The following is a 24242-nucleotide window of genomic DNA, read 5'->3' as shown; positions in this document are numbered from 1 at the left end:
TTTCACCATATTTAGCTGAAGGACTTCAGGGAACGCTCAACACGGGCGTCTTACGGCTACAACGTGAGCATGTTATGCGCGTATATCATTATATTTCAATCCCATTATGCGGGATCGTTGACTATACACGCCCTTTGGGATAGCGAGTCTCCCACGTTGGATAATAGTCCGTCCCATCTTTTCAATAACCGTAGGTACTCAAGAGTCTAGCCGATGGCCTCTTACTAGATGCCTAGCATGAACGTCACGAAGGCCGCGAACCCAAACGCAAATACCGCTTGCCCACTTCCTGGGCCCGTTGCAAAACTGCTGCTGTTTTTCGGCACCGGCTGGTTGGACAAGACCCCTCTTCCAGGCTCCATTGACTGCGGGAACATGATAACAGTTCCGTTTCCAACGTCACCGACGGGCATGGACGCGTTTTGGTCAATGGTCAGCGGAGTCGTCGATTCGAACCCGTCTCTCCTGCCAACCAACACCTCAACGCTACGGAATGCGACTGAGGGCATATCCGCGGCAACAAAGTGACCTGCCTGGGAAACAGCGATGTATGTCAGTCCTCGCTCCGAGTGTACCGTACCCATCACACCAGCCCCAGCAATGTTCTCCGGATTGTCGTTGGAGTGGTAAGGGACGTAGAGCGGGGCTGTCGGCTTCATCTGGAATCCCATCTGCCCACCCCACGTGAGGTTCTGGATCGTCAACAACGTGCCGTCGTCGATGAGAACATAGTCCCTGGTGCCATGGGCGAGGATGACGTTGCGGGTTTTATCAATGACGTTGGGAAGAACAGGCTGGCTTCCAGGCCCATCCAAGATTGAGTTGTCCGTGCTATTCTGGAACACTGGAACATCGGTGCAGAACTTCCACTCCTTGTCCATTGGCGCGTTGATAGCTTTCTTAACATCATCGCGGTTGAAGTAGGGTTGTCCGGAGCCCCTGGGTCGGTAATTCGCACCATCACTGAAGCCGAGCGGGTCATACTTCAATGGGCACCCATCCGTGATTGTGTACACACTGAAGCAAGGGTTTGTCTGCTCCGCAGCTTCCCCGATCATTGTCCAAATGTCGCACTCCGTCTTGACCTCTCCGTTACCGTCGACACCCGGAGGTACAGCGGGCTGTAGACCGGAGGGAGGGAAGACAAGGTACTTGCGCATGTAGTCGGCGTAGCCACATTTGTCGTTGACGTCCCTCAATGTCTTGCGGAAGGTGTCGTTGAAGGCGAACACGTGCTCCCAACGGTCTGCGAAGGCGAGAGCGGGAATCTCCTCTCCGATGCTGTCGACTGAGTACGTACCATCGAAGATCTGCATGCCGCCGACGTTGAAGTAGTCCTTGTCATTGGAGTCGATCATGGCGCTGGCAATGTACGGGCAGTACATGCCACTGTATGAAGATCCTGTGACGTAGATCTTGAACCCCTTCAAGTCAAATGTGTCGATGAAGTTGCGCCACCAGCTGAGAAATTGGCGTGAGACGTCGAACTCGTCTTTTGCCGTAGGCGTGCCCGTTGAGAATCCAGCACCAACAGGTTGGTCGATCCAGACCACGTTCGTAATGCGATGCCAACTCCATTTGTTCCTGATAGGCCTAAACATTCCTGGCTGCCAGAGCATAGGACCATTTTCCGAGAGAAGCTCGCCAGTCGAAGAGCAGCCGGGCTGTGACAGCAGAGTCAGCACCATCAAGTTTCCCGCGAACATCCTGACCTACACCACCAGTGAGCCAGATTACGATCTCCTTCTCGGTCTCTTGATTCTCGGACGGGAAGAACCAAAAGTACAACTTCTCGCTCGTGTCATTATTGGCGTGAATCGGAATCAATCCTGCGTAGGATTCGCCGACATCCCAATCCACTTCGGGGATCTTGGTGCCATTCACGACAAACTCTGTAAAATGCGTCAGTATCTACGGTGATTTGCTCATATCGCGAATATTTACTTCGGGTCTTATCAGTGAGGAATTTCGGCTCCCTCGCTGCCTTAGAATTGGAAATGACATTTTGCACCACGTTCTGCTGGCCTCCCGCCGGTTCCGGAAACAGTTTCTTTGCCGCTGCAGGGCGGTACTGCTGCAGATTCAACGTCGCAGTGACGGCCGAAGGCAACAAAAGAAGCGTCTGAAGCCAGTACATTTTGGCGGATCTGTGGTTTCGTGGTTCAAGCTTCGTTGTGACTTCTTCCCGTGCTACATCGACATCTGCAACCCCCTTAACGATCTCACCCCAAAGGCAGACAAAGCCACTGGGGCTCCGCGGGGATTTTTATGAAAGGCAGCACCCCAGGAACCTTAATCATCTTCGGAAGGGTGCGATGCGCGTTTCAAAACAGCCGATGAAGGATTTAAGCTCGGACGTAGGAGCCCGGAAGAGACACATATCAGTGTCACCTCAACTTGCGTTTCGACCGAGCTTATCTCACATGGCGTCGGATCGTCGAGCGGGGGTGCCTGCCAAGAGTCGTGATTTGGGTAAATACTTTCGCTGTTTTCGGGAGCGATTTGATGGATCACCCTTGATCGCGGGCTTCGAAACGCCGTCATTCCATGGGATTTGGTGGGCATTTGGGCCCTTGGGACAACCATCACAATTTAGCTTATTTGAGCCCCAAACCCGCAACGTTTCGATAGACGGCAGACGCCGCTTTTCACCGAGGGGAGATTTGACAGAACTAGCGGACACGGGTTGCTCCCGGTGAAGTCGGGATGAAGGTTCGCGGGGATTTAGCGTGGAAGCCAATTGCCGCCGCCCGCAGTCCCGTAGTCTGAATTTCTCACGATAACCATCACGACGGGTTTCACTAACCCAAGCTTGCCTATCTTGGCTATGAGAATCAGCATTCTATTGCAAGTGCCGGCGGGAGGAGTCAAAGTTCGGTTCCGATGACCTCGACCAAAGCAAGCCTCGACAAGACTTGCAGCGACTGAGCTACCGTCCGACCGGGTTCTGCATAGTCGCCACCTGCGTTATCCGAGGGTGGACCACTCGTCCCATGATTCTTCCATGTGCACACCTTCCCATCCACCTTCCGAGAACACGCTTTTCGGAATGCGAGATGTAAACCGCCTCGTTTTACTCTAATTGAAAGCACCCAGTCGCTGATCACGTATGCGATTCAGAAGGCAGAGGAAGTCTAGGCTCAAGACGACTTCTGCCCAATAGCTTCACGATAGTAACTGCATGTCCTGTTTGTCCCCACATCACATCGAGATCGACCCAGAGGCTGTTCGTATCCGAGGCTGATTATTATTCAAGGCCCGAGCCGTTGGATCAACGAGCTTAATCATATTTGGGTTTCATCAGCGTGCCTCAAAGAAGACGATCTGTGTGGACAGAAAACCTGATGAGAGAATGAAGCCTAACATAAGGTTTTGGCGATAGAAAGGCCGCAAGGGTGACTACTCTACCACATAACATAGAGATACTGCAGTGATTTTGATAGGTTGGCGCTTTTCGTACGATGATCACTAATTGAACCACATGACTCTATGCAAGCCGAGATCAGTATCAAGTAGAGTTTTACTACGCGGTAAGCCCCCCTTTTAGTGTCCCCGTTAGGCGTAAGACGTTCTTCTACAATTCGAGCTGGTCAATGACAGGGATCAAAGAAAGGTATTACAATATGGTTCCACCTATACGTACTTACAAACATATTCTCCGAAACTTCAAGCATTGGATAATGAGCATGTATGTAGGAGGGGGCTTTCGTGGTGTTAGACAACAGACACTGCTACCACAACACCACATGAATCAATGTATCACCCAGCAACCGTAAAAGAACATAGTCTGCAAGTTTCAAATGACAAGATCAGTAATCTGAGGATGTTTCACGCATGAAAGGAAGAGATTGAAAGATGGATTCGTCATTCATATTTGCATTCCAGCCAAGTGTCAGTTGTGTAGGAGTTGCTAGTCAGGCGCTTTTACCATTACCGGCCCCATTGCCAGGCTAACAATGTTACAGCAACGAATACATAGCCTTCTCAAAGGTGTGTACAAGCCCCTCTTCGATTGGAGTGCTGTATGGCGATGTCTGGAATGCCACAATGGTGCACAGTCCCGCTGCAGGGTCGATTTGCTGTTCCGTAGATGTAAGCCTTCCAACCCCATACTCATGATAGTAAGAGCAGTACTTACCAACCCGACGTTCCATCCGCAGTTTATGGACATAGACCCCTTACGGCGCCACTTGTCTCCGTCCAGATCCTGCATGATCACAATGGCTCCGAATCCGAAGTTGCGGCGCAGAGTAGGCCACTGCGGCAGCGGATAGCCATAGTTGATAAAGCGGATGACCTTGTTGAAGTGCTCATTCATCCCGCGCTCCATCGTCTCGTTCAGCGCAGGCACAAACATCTGTTCAACTGTGTCGGGCTTCAGGAGGACGCCGTCGCGCTTCAGAAGGGAGTGCATCACGGCCATGAAGGCGGCTGGACTGGCGAACATGCCCGAGCCGGCGTAACACTCCTCCGGGAACTTGCGGAAGAAGATGGTGTCGTCGTAGTGCAGCTTGCCGTCCTCGGGGCTGCGCTTCGTCAGGTCCGCCCGCCTCGTGAGCATGTCGGGCCGCTGGTGGAGCTTGAACGTGATGTCGGTGATGCCCAGCGGCGCGCAGATGTTTTTCTGCATGTAGCTCTCCAGGTCCATTCCCGTTGCGCGCTCGACCAGCTTCCCGGCCCAGTCGATGTTGGTGCCGTGGACCCACTCGGCGCCCGGGTCGCCGACGGGGGGCGCGGCCAACGGGTCGGGAATGTCGGTCTCACCACCGATAGGCAACGGGTACGTTGAGTACCCCTTGGCGCAGTACTCACGCAGAAGAGGGCTGATAGGCACGTGTGAGATGCCCGAGGTGTCTGTGAGCATGTGCCTTTTTGATCGCAAGAAGTCAGTAATGGTCGGGCGATGAGTATCAATCATGGGTGAATTCACCTGAGAGTGATGATTCCGTTCCTCTCCCTCATGATGGGCTTACCCTCAGCATCAAAGCCAGCCAAGACCTTCATGCTGGTCAGGTCGGGGAGGTACTTTTCCACGCTCTCATCTAAGCCAATGAGACCGCGCTCGACGCACTGCAGCGCCATGACCGTGCCGACGAGCACGCTAGCCTGACCCATTCTCATGATTGTGTCTGCTTGCATCGGGGGCAACGCCCCGTTCTCATCCGGTCGGACGGACCTGGCTCCGAAGGAGCGGACATAGTCAATTTTGCCTGAGAGCAACGACTCGATTGTCAGCTAACTTGCCATGGTCTCAGACTCTTGTCCACGAGTCGGGTGTGATAATTTCGCTAAGTGAATACATGTATGGGGAGCCTACCGGTCACGTCCTTCGCAATGACCACTGCACCCGGAATCTGGCCTGATTCTACACTCGACTTGAAGGCCGACTCCATTTCTGAGACCATGTTCCCGCCTGCAGTTGCGACGACTGCCTGGTCTGCAGGTAGGGTAGTTGTAGAAGCCATTCTGGAAATTGATCGCAGCAGCTACTTGCTCTTAGTTGGGCAATGTGATAAGCCTAAGAATGACGGTGTTGAGTTGAGTTGCGTGTGCGACGGTTAGAGAGCTGCGGTTTGAGGCAATCGAGTTCCAAGCAATGCTAGTTGCTTTGACGCTCTTATGCCGGGGAACTCGCAATACATCGTAAACCTCGCTCCACAGATCTACGAATACATTGAGCCTCTGACCGCACTTTCCGAGCCAAGGTTGCTGCCCGTCCCGATGCGCCCACCTTCTCCATGCCAATCTGTAGCAAATGAGGGCTTTGAACTCATGTAGATAGTAGTGAGTCAAGTCCCTTGCACGTGCTTGTAAATGCCTCTGTAACCCAGTGCGAACCAAATGTCATAACTCAGTTGTACGGTTCCTCATACAGACCCAACGATACCCCTGATGTCTGTGGTTGTGGACTTACGAAAGCGAGGTGCTTGCACGTGCTGACACAGTGGCTGTCAGTTGAACGAGTCAATCACAGAGACAGTTGTTGTACCGGTACATCTTTCGTTTTGTATGGGTCCTGGAGAGACTGGGTGCAGGGGACCCTCCGCACTTGAAGATCTGCAGTCGCTCTCCCCGGTGAGGAGCTCTTGGGGTACTGAATTTCTACCGACTAATTGTCCGTGCCTTGGTGCACCGCGAGGCAGTTCCCGATTTTTCATATCGAGGAATATACTCCCGAAGAACTGCCAAATATTTTCGACATGTAGAAGTTGCTATGATCAGATGTCATTTGCGGCAATTAAGACTTCAGATATCAACGTTTCAAGGGTTGCGGCCTTAACAGGAAAACAAATTCCGCGAAGTTGACCTCGAAGTTGACCTGGGTGAATCATTTACTTCATTCTTTCTCAATGCAGTTTGGGTATGGCAGAGTTCCTTGATAAAGACTTACGAGTTATAGCCATTGAGCCCCTGACTCGCTGTGCACCACTACCTTGAACACATGGGGCCGGGGTCTCGGTCTCCGAGAAGACCGGGAAGTAAATACAAAGAAGTCGGCCAGCCTTGATAGAGGCCACTAACCGTATGTCTTACAATTAGTGTATCTCGACGCTGTTTTTGTTTCTTTGACCGTAAGATTTCTTGGTATTTTCACGCAATTCATCACAAAATGGGCCAAGGTCACTCGAGGCCCAAGCCGGGCACAAAGTTCCGTGTCATTGGTGCCGGCATGTACGTGTTTCATTTTCGTTATCAATCTAGAAGCCGCCATTGCCAGGCAAGATCATACATGAGCTAAGACGGTGAACTTGGTGATGTCTCAGGTCACGAACTGGCACCAAGACCTTTGCACAAGCCCTAGAGACGCTCATCGGCCCTGTTCATGACGGCGGCGCCGAGGGACTCGTGGGCACCGCGGAGGTGCGGAAGCGGTGGCTCGAGGTCATGGAATTAGCGACCAAGAAGGATAAGACGATGCCCGAGAAGAAGCGCCTGGAATGGCTGCTTGCCGAACTCATGGAAGGTTACTCCGCGGTAAGTTACTGCAAGCTTGAGGCAAATCTCGACTTAATAGGACCAATTCTTGCTGACCATTCCCCGGCGCCAAAAGACCGTTGATGCTCCCTGCATCTGGCTTGTGCCGGAGCTTCTCGAGCTGTATCCAGATGCCGTCGTAATTGCAACGACCCGAGACAAAGAGTCTTGGTGGAAGAGCGCGCAAACAATCTCCAGCCTCGTCGACTGGCCATGGCTGCCCTTCTTCGCTCGGCCACTTCCAGTACTGAACTCATTCGTCACGTATGTGCCTCCGTCCTACTAAGAATCGAATCTTGCTGACCGTTTCCCACAAGATGGGGCCCGCTCGTCGAGAGAACGTGCGTCTCCCGTCTGGGTTTCAAGGGCTTCCAATGCGCTGAGGTGTTGGAAACGCACGAAGCGTTCTTGCGCAGGGTTGTGCCGCCGGAGAAGCTCTTCTTCTACCGAGTTCGTGACGGCTGGGGCCCGTTGTGCGAGATGCTCAAGCTGCCGGTGCCCGCGCAGCCGTTCCCGCATAACAACAAGCCCGAGGACGTCAAGATGGTTGGCCGCATCGTGGTTGCGGTCGGATCGGTGGCGTGGGGAGTTGTCCTCGGGGGTGCGTTTACATGCAGCTGGGTTGCTTGGAGGTTAGGGTCGATGCTGCTGGGCAAAATGGGGAACGAAGGGTTCGTGAAATTGCTTGACACGATCCGATGACCACCTACTACTACTCCACCTTCAAGAAAAGATTCCATATTGACAATTGACCTTGTTGAAACATTCGTACAACAAGCTGCTCTCTGCCACATTCGCATATTTACTGTCAATAATACCAAGACTGAATTACGGTTGAAAATTGCCAGACTTGATCAATGAAACATTTCAGAACAAAACAATCGTTAAAAGCTAACAAAGAAATACACCATTATCTAAACAAACTTCCTTACTGCTTATCTTGCTTCATTAAGCTGTTCATTAAGTTGAAGAGCCTTTCTTTCCAAGCACAAACCTGACACCCTTGTCCAGCGACTCCGCCAAGCGATGCGCCCCCGTAGGGGCAATAGCGTCATGATGGTCCCCCTCAATAGCCAAGCACACCATATTCTTGCCCAACTCGCCGTCCTTACCGGCGCCTACATACTTATCCCAACCACCGGGGCCCAGGTCCGTTTCTGAATTCTTGTCCGGCAGGCTCCACGCCACGGCGCCCAGCTTCGGGTTCTCCATGAACCCCGGATACGGCTCGACAGGGTAGCCCATGTCGGCGAGCTTGGCGACGAGCTCAGGCCGGCGCCGCCTGAGACGGCCCACCATGCCTCCCTTGCACCAGACGACGGCGGCGGGAATGCGAAGAACTGGTCCGGCGTCTGCTAGGGACGGCGGGTGGTAATCCAGGACGCACATGAACATGGCGCGCAGGTGCTCCGTGATGTCGAACCCCGGCGTATTACCGATGAAGTGCTCTCCTGAAGTGGTGAAGAAGATAGGCCAAGTCTCTTCGTCCGACCAAGCAGCTGCTGATGGCGGCGGCGGGGGAAGAGGACAGCGCATGTCCAGTATCACGATTCCGGCCACGCGCCGCCCTTGTGCAAGGAGCTGGCGGCACATTTCGTAGCAGAAGAGAGACCCGCCGGAGAAGCCGCTGATGACTATCGAGTCCTCTTCGGCTTCGGAGAGACCAGCATTGGGCTGTGTCTCGATGAGGGCTTCAACCATGATCTTGGCGACGCCGACAATGCCAACTTGTGTCGTCATTCGCGACGGGTAGCGCAGGAAGGGGGAGTCGATGCCGTAGACGGGTAGGGGAAACTGGCGGCGGAGCAGATGGATGTAGGTGGCGATGCTACCGCCACCATCACAGACCAAGTACAGGCGCCCCTTGCCGGCCTGTGGACGGCCTTGTAGCATGGTGATTCGGGCTTTTGGAAGAGGCTCGTCGCTGGTGGTCTTTTCATCAACTACCGATGAAGACGAAGACGAATCTGGCGTGCGCTCGGCTACAGGCGTCCCTCCGGAGGCCGTAGAGTCACCAGTTTGAACAGAGGCCGTGGTCGTCTTTGCCTTTTGTTGTTCCTCCTCTTCTTCTTGCTCTTCTGGTGTTTCTTCCTCTTGCGGCTTCGCTGGTTGTTCTAGCGGTTTTTTTGTACCAAACGAGCGGACAAGGTGACCTATCGTCGGATACTCCAACATGAACAGCGGAGACAGAGGATAATCTGACTTCTCCTTTACCCGCGTACAAATCTCCACGGCCATGATAGAGTCCACGCCCAGGTCAGCCAGCGCGGCATCCTCTGTCAGCTCCGTCGTGTCCAAGCCTGTCTCTTCGGCAATACTGTCGAGGATGACTGGAAGCAAGCCGGCCTTGGCCTGGCCAGGAGTTTGTTGGCTGCTACCATCGTCAAGACGCGGGTCTTGATCCCGGGACACAGACGGTTGCTCGACTCTCGTCTCATTATCCGTCTCTGTCACCATCTTATCGGAATTCTCTGCCGGCGGAGGCGTCTGCAACACCTTCACGGCATCTCCACCAACCTTCACTGAGCGGCCCTGGTCCTGTTGCTGTCTCCCATCTGCGCCGGGAGCTAAGTTTTGCAGCAAAGCCGCGTTGGGAACCTCATGGAACCTCATCCGCCAGGTCCTCATGACCAACTTGTCAGCATCGTCAAAGACGACAACCTCGCAGACGGCCGAGTCAGATCCCCTCTCAGAGACTCGCGCGTAAGTCCAGTAAGACCGGCCAGGCTCGATCTTGGCCATTTGCTCAAACCGTTCGAGGCTATCCATGATGGAGCTCGAGCTCGCGCCCGTCTGAGAGGAGAACCGGCTAGGATGGCAGTTAACAAGGAAGCCGGTCAGATGTGCCAGGGTTTCGCCGCAGTAAGGTGATCCCGCCACGAAAGTCACGTCAGCGGGGTCGCGAACAGGTACAACCTCGGCCACCGCCTCCGAAAAGTCGTCTGAGACGAACGCCTCCCTGATGCAACGGTAGTTGTCGGATGCGTACTGGACGGCATGCGAGAACAGAGCGTAGAAGATGCTTGCTGGCAGTCTGCTGCTGCAAGACCGCTGCATCTCAAGCATTCTCGCTCTGATATAGAAGGAGTCCGAGTCAGCGTTGGGCTGATTGCCGCTGCGGACAATGACTTCGCAGCGGCCCAGGTCGAACGAGCGTGCTGATGACCGAGACAGCGCCTTGAATGAGACCTGGATAACACCCTCCGACTCAATGACAGCTGTGGCGTGAAGCTCACCATCCAGACCGGCGATGCTTGCCGTGAGAGGACGTCGCAGGTTGGCTCTCTGGAGACTGAAGCGTTCCATGATGTTGAAGTTGTCGTCCATCTTCCGGCCGTTGTGATGCTCGAGTGCGCACTTGGCTGCTACGAATGCGGCCTCACTGAAGACGGAGCCAGGGCAGAGACCCACGCCTTGCATGCGGTGACCTTCCATCATGGCAAAGAGTCCTGGGACTGCAGTGGAAGCGCCGACGGTGACGCGGGTCTTGCCATCCTTGTCTTTGGTCTTGTCCACGATGTACTGCGCACAAGTGGATATGATGGGCTGTTGGCGGGCCAGATGTCCCGGGGCACCATCATCACCAGCAGCAGATCCATCTAGTAACTTGTTCTCCTTGTAGGCAATCCAAAAGTCCTTGGTATCCCAGGAATACGACGGCAATGTGAGTAGTTGGAGGTTCTTCTCGAATGGCGCGTGGAGCAAGAGCCAGTCCGGATCACAACCGTTCACGTACAGGCTGGCCAGACACTCGGAGATGCCCGCCCAAGGACTTGAACCGGTACCCTTCAACGTCGACACGACATGGCCAGTCGGCGGCGAGAGAGTCTCCTGAACAAATGCGCCGCACACCTGGCTCGGGCCGATCTCGAGCCAGACCGGGCTGCTGTCCTTGAACTTGGCCTTAACAGCATGGAGCGCGCCAACAAAGTCGACGGGGTTTCGAGCTTGCTTGGCAAGGTATTCAGGACCGAACTTGAGACTTCCAGCAGCAGCATCTCCGTCCAAAATAGAGGCTAGGAGCGTCGAGGCTACGGGCACCTTTGGCGGCAGTGTGTAGGTGATGCCGGGACCAGACGCGAGCGCCATGAAGTCGTCTATGATGGCGTCGACCTGGAAGGAATGGAAGCCGAAAGGCAGCGGGAGGACCTTCGAGCGCGTCTTCTGCTTCATGAGCGCTCCCTGGAGCCGTGCTACGGCGTCGACTGTCCCGCTCACAACCGACGCGCTGGGACTGTTGACGCAAGCGACGGAGCACTTGTCCGCATCAATATCCAGATTCCTCAGAAGGTCTCGCACGACGTCTGCGGATGCCGCGACCGCCAGCATGGCGCAGACACCTTGGCTGTTGCACTTCTGCATGGCCAAGGTGGCGCGAGAACCGACGAGGTAGAGTGCATCAGCAAGCGAGAGCACGCCGGCCACATGGAGGGCAGCATACTCGCCCAGAGAGTGTCCCATGACCAGGTCAGGCTCAACGCCCAACCGCCACCAGAAGGTAGCGAGGCCGATCTCCAGTGCCAGTACGGCAAGCTGCGTCTGCGCCGTGTTCCAGGCCCCACCTCCGATTCCGGCTCCGGCTCGTGCTCCGCTTCCGGCCCCGGTAATGATGTCCAAAAAGGGGGGAAATCCAAATCCTTGGCATATGTGTTGGCAAAGGTCCACAGTGTCCCTGAAGACTGTGCTACTGCGGTACAGCTCGGCGCCCATGCCAGCATAGTGTGAGCCCTGACCGGTGAAGACAAAGATGACGGGCGATTTCTTGGTCGTTGTGGGTTTTGAGTCAGACTCCAGTGCCTGGATAAGTTCTTTCGTTGAAGACGCGGCACAAGAGAAGCGGAAAGAAGGCTGGTGGACCCTTCGGGCCGTGGTCGTGTAGGCGACGTCCTCGAGACGAACGGACGGATTCGCAGCAAGCCATTTTGCCAGCCGGGATTTGTTGGCTTGATGTGATGCAGCTGTGTGTGCCGAGAGCACCACAACGTGTGCTGATCGCGGATCATTTTCAGGGCCAGAGGTTACGGTCTTTGTATCCGGGCCTTGGAAGTCTTCCACCACCAAGGCCGTGTTCCCGCCCGCAGCGTCGAAGTTATTGATGAGAACACGCCTTCTCTTCCCACTCTCGGGGCGGAACGGGGCGGCCTTGCTCAAGATTCTGATCTTGTTTTCTTCCAGTGATGGAAACTGCTTGTTGAGGGCGTGTGGCATGCCAGCTTGGGGCGGCAGCATCTGTTTCTGGAACATGAGGATGGCCTTGATTACCGAGGCAACTCCAGAAGACGCCTCGCTGTGGCCGATGTTTGCTTTCACAGATCCAATCGTCAGGGGCTGGTCTGCATCTCCGCCGTCGGCCTCCTCCTTACCACCGGCCGGCGTCCTACGTCTACGGCCCAATACATTCGCGACGGCTGTCATCTCACATGGGTCGCCAACAGGAGTTGCAGTACCGTGCATCTCAGCATACGCAATATCCCGCGGGCTGAGTCGCGCCTGTCGTAGCGTCTGGCGCAACACACGCTCCTCGGCCCCTGAATCTGACTGCGTGAGGAAAGCTGAGTTACCGGCCTGGTTGCGCGCTGAGCCGGGGATAACGGAGAGGATACGATCATTATGGGCGATGGCGTCAGAGAGGCGCTTCAGCACCACGACACCGACAAATTCGCCGCGACAGTACCCCTGAGCGTCATCCCGGAAGGTCCGGCAATTTCCGGTGTCCGAAAGAACGCCGGCCTTGCTTAGGAGGCACCATCCATGTGGCGAGGCCAGCACGTTGGCGGCGCCGGCAACCACCATGTCGTGGTCGCCCGCCAGCAGACCTCGGCAAGCCAGGTGGATTAGCGACAGTGAAGTCGAGCAGGCTTGGTCGATGGAATATGTCGCGCCCTCCCAGCCATAGTGGAAGGCGACACGGCCACCCGCAAACGGTCTCGCGAGGGCTTGTAGTGTGTATGCGTCGCAGCCTTTTTCATGGTGTGCCGTCTCATATCCGTCCACATTGCTCTGGCCGAAGAGGACGGAGATACGACTCGGATCTACCGCCTTTGTTGTGCCGCATGAGTAGCCTGCCGACTCGAGAGCCTCGTGGCACGCCATCTGGAACAGCCGACTGCCGGGGTCCATGATGAGAGCCTCACGCGGCGAGACGCGGAAGAAGCGCGAGTCGTAGTGTCCCGGCTTGTCGAGGAAGCAGCCCAGCTTGCACGTTGACACGCACTTGGGGCTCTGCTTGGATTGGAAAAGATCGTCGGCGTCAAACCGGCCTGGGGGGATCTCGCGCGCAACATCGCGACCTGTTTCGATGATCTTCCAGTACTCCTCCAGGTCGTCACACTCAGGAGCACGTGCGGCCATACCTACCACGGCAATACGACCTTCGTAGCTGTCTTCAACTTCCTGCGATACCGGTTTATGAGTCTCGCTCCCGAGCTCGGTGTGATGAGCGACCGAAACTCGTCTTCCCGTGGCTTTCAGCTTGCTGGTGAGAGAGCCGGCAAACCACGTGGGACCCATTACCAAGAGTTGCACGCCTTGACAAGACTCTGCGCCGAGACGGTTGTTCAACCTCTTCACCATGTCCACCAAGTCAACCGGTCTTGAAAAAGCATAGTCTGCCACATTCAGAAGCAGCTGGCCCCAATTTGCGTAGATGGGAGGAACCGTATCGTCGTCTTCATCGGCAGCCCGAAGGCCCCAAATGCGGAATCCCGGATGAACAGACCTAGGATGCAGGGCTGATTGTCCCGCAATGTACCCGCGATGTGATTCTGAAAGCTCATGGTTGTGCTGCATCGAGTAGATAGGGAGCCTCTGCGTGGCAACATCTCCCAACCTAGAGTCCTTCAAACACGCGTCGAGCACCGAGGGAGGGCCGACAACGGTGCCCCAGTGGTCTCCTCGGATGCCCACCCGCGCTCTCTTCAGGCTTGGGACTTTGCTGCTCTCCTGGATCTGGTGGAGGATGCCGTCCAGCTTCTCGGGCGTGATGCCCACGACCGCACAGCCCCATGAGGAGGAGCTGCCGCTGCCGCCGTCTTCCACGGCTCGTGAGACCTGACCGGCAACTTCGCACAAGCGACATACGAATCCGGCGGTCACAACGCTGGCTTCGCGAAGCGACTCGAAGTCGTCTGATATTGCCAGGACCGCGGCGTTGATCAAACCTCCCGAGATACCCAGTCCCTCGGGCCTGGAATTTGCTTTCAAGGCGTCTGGGGAATCATGGACCCATCTGACTTACAGAATTAGCACCTGGACATGTAGAAGGACTCTCCTCTCGCATATATCGGACGCACCTTAATAAAATCACAGCCCGGACAATGTAGGACATGATACACTGCACAAACCCAACATCGTCATCATGATCGCGGTACAAGTCCGCGACCTCCTGAACGCTAGAAAAGATACCACTAGCGCCCAGACTGTCCCGGATCTTGGGATGCATGTGCCGCGTCTCCGCTCTCACGACCGCCGCCACTTCGTCGAGGAAGAGGCGCAGCCAGGCGCATTTGCCGGCCTGCTCGTGGATGCGGTCGATCGACTCGAGCCACGGCTCCGTGTAGCCTCCGAAGAGGAGGATCGTTGGTGTTGGTGTCACCACGGTCATTGTTTGCTCTCGTATGTGGTGATTGTTGTCGTGTGGAATCTGTCTATCCTCTCAGCAAGATAGGCTAAAACCCGTCGCTAGTCGAGAGTCGTCGATGTTGTTGGGGGAAGTGGGCGGACGGTCAAGATCGAAGCTCGTCTGCACGTGTTGCTCGTTGTGAAAACACCCCTGATCAGCACTACGACCCTTTTTGCGAGTCCGAGACGTGCGAAGCCGTGATAACTGACAGCCGGGCTCTTCGGAACTCCGAAGTTTCTTAACAAAAGAATAGATTAATATTCGAGTCGTATCATTTCAAGCATAATATTCAGGTTCACGTAAGACCCCCTTACGTTTTGCAGCATCAAATAGCCCCATGATCGACTCAAAACGTTCATGAGTTCAATATCAATCTGCAGAACACGGCCGGCAAGTTGCCTACGCAATCGCAGCTTAATTCCCTATCAGTTTTCACAAGAAAGAGGTTCCACATAACCACTGACTCTGACGGGCGTATCGTTACCGCTTGTAAACAGAGAACATCTTGAGTTGTAAAACTAGCGCAGGACCCAATTTCGATGGAACCCACACGTGTTAGCTATGACCAATTACCAGGACAGAATTGCCCTATGCGTAGGGCGTAGTCGCAAGCAGATTGCAACCCCCCAGCTCTAGTTGTAGGGAGGAGAGCCAAGCATTCGGACTGGACCCGTAGCCGGCCCGAGCAGCCGAGTCAGGCACGCAGAACTTCTACTGCTCTAGGCCCGTGTACTTGCCGTATAGTACGCCCGTGGGTTAGAAAGTCCGGGGTGCATTACTCGGCGAAACAGAGCCCCATCCGTCACGGACAGGCCGCTCAAAGGTTGCCCTGGTCGTTGTGGGGAGATGTTCCCGTTCACACTGTGGAATGTATGTGTACTTACACAGCTTCGTGAACCATAGGCCCTAGGACTAGGAGAAAGAACAATCAACATCCACTTTCAATAACCCCTTCCTACCCGTAGTACTACCCCGTACAAACGCACTGTTGATCGTCTGAAACTCTATTTCCACCAGTTGCAAGAAAGAAAATTCTACCGATTGAATGCCCGTGCCCTGTACAGCTCTTCACCGAGGTGGGAGGTTGTCGGACCCCGAGAATCCATAGGGTTGAAAGAGATACTAGATACAGAACCTCCCGCCGGACATCAACAACGGTCGTCCCGAAGGTGGAGAGCTGCCGGCTGGTATTCGCAGATCCCTCTCCCGAAACAGCGTGGTCTCTTGCCCCGTGCAGGTCGTCTACAATCTAAGTGGCCATGCTAACTCGGTGAGGCACTCGGGATATAATCTCAGGATCGTGGGGTCTGGAAGTTTGAGCATGAATCATGGTCGATGATAGAATGTCGACGAGTTCATCATGGACTTGAGGTATGGACCCTCTTTGTTCTACGACGCACGTATGCAGTTCTGGTCGCAGGGTCTACCTTCAGGATACCTGGCCGAGTTCATGTTGACATTATTCGCTCAAGATAGTCGGTCACCACGAGTGGGCATCGAGGGGGCCATGGAATGCGTTCCCAGTTGCTGTGATAAGTGCTGCTGGTGCCCATCGACGATCTTGAATTTAGGTGGCTTGAGAGAGTTGTTCGCGGTAGCCTCGTCAAAACCAATATACCATTTGACTTTTCAGAGTTCTTGTTTTCATTTTCATCATGGGGTCTCACAACGTTCGTCGGGATAACATCCCCATTGCTGTGGTCGGCCTAGCCTGCCGACTTCCAGGCGATGCCACCAGCGCGACAGAATACTGGAACATGTTGAAGGAGGGGAGAGGTTAGTAACGCTCACACAACTGGCGCCTGGGAAAGAGAACACCGCAAGCAACCCGCCAGTCAGACAGACTACTGACACGAACCACCAAACCGCAGATGGCTACTCACCCGAGACAAACCGCTACGACACATCAGCCTTCTACCACGCCAACCCCAAAGACAGGCAAAATGTGCTGCCGACCAAGGGCGGGCACTTCATCAAGGAAGACCCCTACGCCTTCGACTCGTCCTTCTTCAAGTTCTCCGCCGCCGAGGCCGCCGTCCTCGACCCCAAGCAGCGCATCCTGCTCGAGGTGACGTACGAGGCCCTCGAGAACGCCGGCCTGCCGCCGCCGCGCATGGCCGGCACGCGGACCGCCTGCATCATCGGCACCGCGTGGAGCGACTACCGCGACGCCCTCGTGCGCGACTTCGAGCAGTGGCCGCGCCTGTACCTGATGGGCGTCAGCGACGAGATGGTCAGCAACCGCCTGTCGCACTTTTTCGACCTGCGCGGGCCGAGTTTGACGGTTGAGACGGCGTGTTCGTCTAGTCTGGTGGCTATTCACCAGGCGTGCGAGAGTCTGCGGTCTGGCCAGGCAGAGGTATGTTCATGAATCTCTATCACACGTCTTGTTAGCTATCTTGTATCACTCACACGACACCCAGATGGCCGTCGCAGGCGGAATCAACATGATCCTCGGCCCCGAGGCAACCATGGAACTCAACAGTCTGGGCGTGCTCAACCCAGACGGCCGCTCACTCTCCTTTGACGAGGGCGCAAACGGCTACGGCCGCGCCGAGGGCTGCGGCATCGTCATCCTCAAGCCGCTGGACCAGGCCGTCCGCGACGGCGACCACATCCGCGCCGTGATCCGCGGTAGCGGCGTCAACTCGGACGGCTGGACCAAGACCATCTCGACGCCGTCCGCCTCAGCCCAGGCCGAGCTCATCAAGCTGGTCTACGAGTCCAACGGTCTCGACTACGACGCGACGCAGTACGTCGAGGCACACGGGACCGGCACCAAGGTCGGCGACCCGATCGAGCTGGGCGCGATCCACGAGACGATCGGCCGCAACGCGAGCAAGTCGAGAAAGCTGTACGTGGGCAGCGTGAAGGCGAACATTGGACATCTTGAGCCTGCTGCCGGTGTGGCGGGCTTCATTAAGGGTGTTTTGGCGCTGGAGCACGGCAAGATCCCGCCGAACGTCCACTTTCACAAGGCCAACCCGAGGATCCCCTTTGATAAGTGGAATATGGTGGTGCCAAAGTCGCTGACCCCTTGGCCTGAGGCCGAGACAAAACGCATGAGTGTCAGCAGTTTCGGCATGGGCGGAACCAACGCCCACGTCGTCCTCGAGGAGTTCAAGAAGACACCAAAGCAACTGACGAATGGGGTTTACAGCAATGGTGATGCGCCCTCTAAAGACGCCGTCGTCGATAAGAAGAGACTCTTCGTTTTCAGCAGTCACGACCAGGCAGGTATCAAGCGCGTCTCAACCACGCTGGCGCAGCATCTCGACAAGGTTCGGGGTGAAAACCCAACCTGGACACCTGAGAAGGGTGAGCCCGAGTACCTGGCCAACTTCGCGCACACACTTGCGACCGCGCGCTCTAGTCTGGGATGGAAAGCCAGTTGCCTGGCAAGCAGCTTCTCACAACTCCAGTCCCAGCTGACGGCCGCGCCTTCGGAAGAGATCTGGAAGATCTCGCGCGCCTCATCCGATCCAAAGCCGTTGCGCGTAGGCTTCGTCTTCACCGGCCAGGGCGCGCAATGGGCCGGCATGGGCGTCGAGCTCCTCTCGCACCCTGTGTTCCGGGCCTCGGTCGCCCGATCAGCCGCCATCCTCGAGAGTCTCGGCTGCACCTGGGATCCTGTGGCCGAGCTGTCGAAGACTGGCAAGGAGTCCCGGCTCGGCCAGCCCGAGATCAGCCAGCCCATCTGCAGCGTCCTGCAGATCGCCCTTGTTGACGAGATCCGCTCGTGGGGCTCCCCGGTCCTCAGCAAGCCGGCCAAGGTCGTCGGCCACTCGAGCGGAGAGATCGCGGCGGCTTACTGCATGGGGGCTCTGACGCACCGGGACGCGCTAGTTGTGGCATACTCCCGCGGGACGGCTTCGGCTCTACTGCCGACGGTTGCGCCGCATCTCAACGGCGCCATGATGGCGGCGGGATGCTCCCGCGAGACGGCCGAGGGCCTGATCGAAAAGCTCGGACTGTCTGGACAGGTCGGCGTGGGGTGCGTCAACTCCCCATCCAGCATCACACTCTCCGGAGATTCAGCCGCGATGGACACGATAGCCGCTGCGTTGGATGAGCAAAAGACGTTTTGCCGGCGGCTCAAGGTCCAGGTGGCCTACCACTCGTCCCACGTTGCGACCGTTTCCGGCGAATACTACCAGGCCATGGCCTCAGAGGGTGTCGAGCCCATCGCTGTCACTGCGGACGAGGGAGCTCCTCGTATGATCTCCAGTGTGCTGGGCGACGAGGTGTCCTCAGAGCAGTTGGGACCCTTCTACTGGCTGCAGAACTTCACCTCACCAGTATTATTCTCCGACGCCCTGAAGAGGCTGGTCCTACCGGAGACCGAGACCGAGAACGAGAACGAGCCTGACGTCGACTTACTCGTCGAGATCGGGCCCCACAGCACCCTGGGCGGACCCATCGAGCAGATCCTCTCCCACCGCGGCGTGAAGAGCGGCGCCGTGGCCTACCAGGCGGTCCTCCGTCGCGGTGCCGATGCCTCCGAGACGAGCCTACGGATGGCTGAGCAGTTGTTCCACCTCGGTGTTCCGCTGGATCTGGCCAAGGTCAACGGCGACGATTCGCCGGCGGTGGATCTGCTCACGGACCTGCCCCCGTACCCGTGGATGCACGACAACAAGTACAATGCCTATCCGAGAGTGCAGAGGGAGCGCTGGTTCCGAGACCAGCCCGCCAAGGGCCTTTTGGGTGCTCCGACGCCGGTAATGCGGGAGAAGCAGCACGTCTGGCGCGGCTTCATCCGTCTCGATGACGAGCCGTGGCTGCGCGGGCACACCGTCGGCGACACGGTCGTCTTCCCCGCCGCCGGCATGATCAGCATGGTACTCGAGGCGGCGCAGCAGCTGGCCGAGCCTGGAAAGGCAATCCACGCCCTGCGCTTACGCGATGTGTCTGTCATGGCTGCAGTGTCGATTTCCGAGGGTGTGGCCACAGAGGCGGTGGTTAACATGACCCGTGCTGGGTCGGGCCAGGGACCTTGGTGGGAATTCACCTTGTCATCGGCCAACAACAACACCAACTCCAGCCAGCTGCGAGACAACTGCCGCGGTCTCATCGCCATCGACTACGCGGCCGCTAAGAGCGAGCACATGGAGCGTGAGGAGGCTCACGTTGTCGCGCAGCGGGCGGCACAGTACCAAGAGGCCGTTACCGAGCTCCATCAGACCGTTGCAAAGGACGACTTCTACTCGCAGATCGCGCAGGGCACTGGCTTCAAGTACGGCGACCTGTTCCAGGGTGTCGAGGACCTATTCGTCGGGCCGGGCAAGACCCACTTCCGGCTCCGTGTCACGGACATCGGCAAGACGTTCAGCCAGGGACAGGTGGGCCCGGACTCGGCCCAGAACCGGGACTCGCATCGCGGCACGCGACCGTTCCTTATCCACGCGGCCACACTCGACGCCATCTTCCAGTGCTGGGTTGGTGCCACATACCGCGGTGGCGTGCTGGGCCTGAAGCCGTTCGCGCCTACGCGTCTCGGCGCGATGGAGATCCGGATGGACGTGCCTGGAGCACCGGACGACATCATGGCCGGCTTCAGCACCAACAAGCGCCACGGCTTCCATGAGCAGACCAACGACATGTTCCTGTTCGACCCGAAGCTCGACAAGATGTACATCGCGATTGAAGACTTCCGCATTTCGGAGCTCGACGTTGCCGGCGGCCAGGATGAGCAAGACGGCAGCCCTGACACCGTTCTCGACAGGCCCGGCGCATCCGTCACGGCCGAAGTACGATGGGATTACACCATGAGTCTGCTGGAGGAGTCTGACGTCGCAAAGGCCGTCGCAGCACCCCAGACTCAGCCTGGAGAGGGCATGGCCAGGCTGATCACCATGCTGCTCCACGAGAAGCCTTCAGCTGCGGTGATCGAACTGGTGCAGGACCGCAAGGCTCTTGTCGAGGGCCAGTCCATCGTGAACGGCGTCGTTAGCCAATCGCTGCCGAATGGCGCAGTGCCCCCCTCCAACATTCGCTACGCGCTGGCGCAGGGTGACGGTGTCACCGAGACCGAAGCCGCTGCTACACTGTTCGGTGAGGCACTGCCGCTAGAACAGGCCATCCAGGACGCTGCGTCTGCCGATATCTTGGTCATTTCGCCGCCTCTCTCCCAGACCTTGGTGGGTGATGACAATACCCTCTTGGATTCTTTTGTCGGTCTGGCCAAGGCGGATGCTACCCTCGTCCTCTCCTCGAATAGTCGTCAGGCTCTCGCAGCAAACACACTATTCCTCCAGTCCAAGGGTTGGCGAGTCGTATCAACACTTTCTACAGGTGATGACAATGCGGTTGTAGCCCTGTTCAGATATAGCCCGGACGCAGAACTGCAGAACGGTGAGACAACATCGGCTCACAACTTCGTCATTGTCCTACCCTCCGAACCATCGCCTGCCACTCAAGACTTCTCCAAGACGCTCGAAGACAAACTGATTTCCCAAGGAGAGACCGTGGTGGTCAAGTTCTGGGATCAAGTCGCTGGTTCTGCATCAGGAGTGAATGACAGCGACTCATCTTCTCCAGCTGTTGTCGTATCTCTGTTGGAGCTCGAGCAGCCCATGCTAGATGATCTTTCTGAGAGTGACTTCCAGGCCCTTCAAAGTCTCATCCTGCAGAGCGAGCGAATCCTCTGGGTAACCGGCGGCGGCGATGACCCGTCCTTCTACGTCGTGGACGGCCTCGCACGAACCGTCGCCAACGAGAAGGCCAGCCTGCGGTTCCAGACACTCCATCTCAGCAGCCCGTCTGCAGCAGGCGGACCGTCGCTCGCCGGCAGGATCCTCGCCAGCGATACTCCCGACAACGAGTTCCGCGAGGTACAAGGTTTGCTGCAGACCTCTCGCGTGTACAAGAGCGCGGCGGGCGAGCGGCGCATCGCCCGCCACCTCAAGGACGCCACACGCATCGTACCCCTGTCGCAAGAAAACTCCCCCGTCCGCCTGGCGATCGGCCGTCCTGGTCTGCTGGACACGCTGCACTTTGTCAAGGACGAGCGGACACTCGAGCCGCTTGCCGACACAGACGTCGAGATCAGCGTGCGCGCCTCCAGTATCAACTTCAAGGATATCATGGGCGCCATGGGCTTGGTCCCGGTGCCGATGCTGGGCTTGGAAGCCAGCGGCATCGTGACCCGGACTGGTGCGGCCGTCAACAATGTCAAGGTTGGCGACCGAGTTGCTGCTCACGCGTACGGAAGCCACGCCACGGTCGTCCGGACACACCACGCCGTCGTCCACAAGCTGCCCGACTCGATCACCTTCGAACAAGGTGCCGCCATCAACCTGGTACACGTCACGGCGTACTACGCTCTTGTACGTCTGGCCAAGCTGCGCAAGGGCCAGTCGGTCCTGATCCACGCCGCAGCCGGCGGTGTCGGACAAGCCGCCATCCAGCTCGCCAAGTACCTGGGCCTGGTCATCTACGTGACCGTCGGTTCCGAGAGCAAGCGGCAGCTCATGCGCGAGCGCTTCGAGATCCCCGAGGAACACATCTTTCATTCCCGCGACCTCAGCTTCGTCAAGGGCGTCCAGCGCGTCACCGGCGGCCGCGGCGTCGACTGCATCCTCAACTCGCTCGCCGACGAGCTGCTTCGCGCCTCGTGGGACTCTGGATGCCTGGCGCCCTTCGGCACCTTTGTCGAGATCGGTCTGCGCGACATCACCAACAACTCACCGCTCGACATGCGGCCCTTTGTCAAGAACGCGACCTTTGCCTTCTGTGACATCCTCAACTACCCTGTTGAGGACCTTGGCAGTGTCCTCGGTGAGGTCTACGGCCTCGTCGAGCAGGGCTTCCTCTCGCCTGCCTATCCGCTCAAGGCATACCGCCCCAGCCAGGTCGAGGAAGTCTTCCGCGTCATGCAGCAGGGCAAGCACACCGGCAAGGCCGTCATCACCTTCAACGCCGAGGATGATACCGAGGGAGCCCCTGTTTTCCAGCGCGCTGCCGATCTGTTCCGTCTCGATCCGGACGTTACCTACCTCCTGGTAGGCGGCATGGGCGGCCTTGGCCGCAGTCTGGCGCGAAACCTCGCCGCCGCGGGCGCTCGCCACATTGCCTTCCTCTCACGCTCTGGTGATGCCTCGGCCTCGGCCCAGACCTTGCTCAATGAGCTGAACACGCGCTGGAATGTCAAGGCCCGCGCATACGCAGCAGACGCAGCCGATGCAGCATCCCTACAAGCAGCCATGGCGGTATGCGAGCGCGAGATGCCGCCAGTCCGCGGCGTCGTTCAACTAGCCATGGTGCTGCGCGACGTCGTTTTCGAGAAGATGCAGCCCGCGCAGTGGACGCAGCCACTCCAACCCAAGGTGGCCGGATCGCGCAACCTGCACGAGTACTTCGGCGCGGACCGCCCCCTCGACTTCTTCGTGCTGTGCTCATCCGTATCCGGTGTCGTCGGTAACCCGGGCCAGGCGGCATACGCGGCTGGAAACACATATCAGGACGCGCTGGCAGCATACCGCCGCAAGCGCGGACTCAAGGCTGTGGCCGTCGACCTGGGCGTCATGCGCGACGTCGGCGTGCTGGCCGAAGGCAACACCGAGAGCGGTGTGCTGGGCCGCTGGGAGGAGGCCGTCGGCATCCCGGAGCCCATCTTCCACGCGCTCATCAAGAGCGTCGTTCATGGCCAGAAGCAGGAGCAGAACTCGGAAGAGGCTGTCCCTGCGCAGGTAGTCACCGGCCTGGGCTCAGCTGACGTCTGGGCGGCCCATCGCCTCCCTCAGCCGTTCTACCTCTCGGACCCGCGCTTCAGCCCCATGGCCATGGCCACATCAACCGCCTCGTCTTCTGATAGCAGCGGCGAGACCGCCGTCACGGTATCGATCGCCTCGCAGCTCGCGGGCGTGTCGTCGATGCAGCAGGCGGCCGAGATCGTGACCGACGCGCTCTCGAAGCGGACAGCTGAGATCCTGCAGATGCCGGCATCCGAGGTAGACCCCGCGCAGCCGCTGTACCGTTACGGCGTCGACTCATTGACTGCCATTGAAGTCCGTAACTGGATCGCGCGAGAGCTCAAGGCGAACATGGCGCTGCTGGAGATCGTGTCGGCCGTGCCCATCCGCGAGTTCGCGGCCAAGATTGCTGAGAAGAGCCAGCTGGTCAAGATTACGGAGTAGAATGAAAAGAATGAAGGATATGAAGTTATATGTGTTTCAAATTAGCGAACTGACCGTGTTTTATGCGTCAGTTGGGTCTGGGAAGGCGTTGGTGGCTCAAATTGCTTTCGTGAAAGCATCGATGGTGTTGTGATTGACGGTGGTGTCGTCGAAAAATGGAGACAGAGTGGTCCAGGGGGGGGATCCATGCGTAAGGGCTGACGACACCTGGCAGCAGCTGGCCTCCAAAAGTCTCGTTATATGTCTGTTGTATTGTCCAACGCATGTTTACTATTGTTCTTGTACACCTTTGCACTCATCCTACTCGTTCTATCCTCAGCTTGAATTGAAGTGAAATCTAATCAAATGCTTTCCTATTTGGAGTACCTAGGTAGTCTCATGTCAGCAAACGAAGTATGAGTTGACATCCGCGTGCGATACAACGGAACCTGCGTCTTCCGATTTGCAATATAAATCAAGCTCGGCATCGGTACGAGTACGAAATTTGGGTGGCATCACATGGTTACCTA

General features: G+C 57.0%; 5 protein-coding genes across 5 annotated transcripts; 2 read left to right on the top strand and 3 right to left on the bottom strand.

The window, feature by feature from the left end:
* Positions 1-224: 224 nt before the first annotated feature.
* On the bottom strand, positions 225-2137 carry CGCS363_v008488 (putative serine carboxypeptidase; the record flags this gene model as incomplete). The annotated part of the gene is made up of 3 exons (XM_036640337.1): positions 225-1664; positions 1717-1892; positions 1945-2137. The coding sequence occupies 3 exons, from the start codon at positions 2135-2137 to the stop codon at positions 225-227; spliced, it is 1809 nt and encodes a 602-aa protein (XP_036494319.1).
* Positions 2138-3959: 1822 nt separating this feature from the next.
* Positions 3960-5465, bottom strand: mlcH-2 (Acyltransferase mlcH; the record flags this gene model as incomplete). The annotated part of the gene is made up of 4 exons (XM_036640336.1): positions 3960-4079; positions 4139-4868; positions 4931-5210; positions 5318-5465. 4 exons carry the CDS (start codon positions 5463-5465, stop codon positions 3960-3962), a joined length of 1278 nt encoding a protein of 425 aa, XP_036494316.1.
* A 1145-nt stretch (positions 5466-6610) lies between these two features.
* On the top strand, positions 6611-7677 carry CGCS363_v008486 (uncharacterized protein; the record flags this gene model as incomplete). The annotated part of the gene is made up of 4 exons (XM_036640335.1): positions 6611-6672; positions 6765-6975; positions 7052-7239; positions 7293-7677. The coding sequence occupies 4 exons, from the start codon at positions 6611-6613 to the stop codon at positions 7675-7677; spliced, it is 846 nt and encodes a 281-aa protein (XP_036494315.1).
* A 258-nt stretch (positions 7678-7935) lies between these two features.
* Positions 7936-14578, bottom strand: hpm3 (Non-reducing polyketide synthase hmp3; the record flags this gene model as incomplete). Its single annotated transcript, XM_036640334.1, has 2 exons — positions 7936-14203; positions 14268-14578. The coding sequence occupies 2 exons, from the start codon at positions 14576-14578 to the stop codon at positions 7936-7938; spliced, it is 6579 nt and encodes a 2192-aa protein (XP_036494318.1).
* A 1673-nt stretch (positions 14579-16251) lies between these two features.
* hpm8 (Reducing polyketide synthase hmp8) lies at positions 16252-23733 on the top strand (the record flags this gene model as incomplete). The annotated part of the gene is made up of 3 exons (XM_036640333.1): positions 16252-16372; positions 16468-16955; positions 17020-23733. The coding sequence occupies 3 exons, from the start codon at positions 16252-16254 to the stop codon at positions 23731-23733; spliced, it is 7323 nt and encodes a 2440-aa protein (XP_036494317.1).
* Positions 23734-24242: the final 509 nt, after the last annotated feature.

The sequence above is a fragment of the Colletotrichum siamense genome, assembly GCF_013390195.1.
Source record: "Colletotrichum siamense strain Cg363 chromosome Unknown KSG_Cg363_contig05, whole genome shotgun sequence".
Taxonomy (NCBI): domain Eukaryota; kingdom Fungi; phylum Ascomycota; class Sordariomycetes; order Glomerellales; family Glomerellaceae; genus Colletotrichum; species Colletotrichum siamense.
Note: the sequence above shows the minus strand (reverse complement) of the source record. Positions and strands in the feature narration are given on the sequence as shown.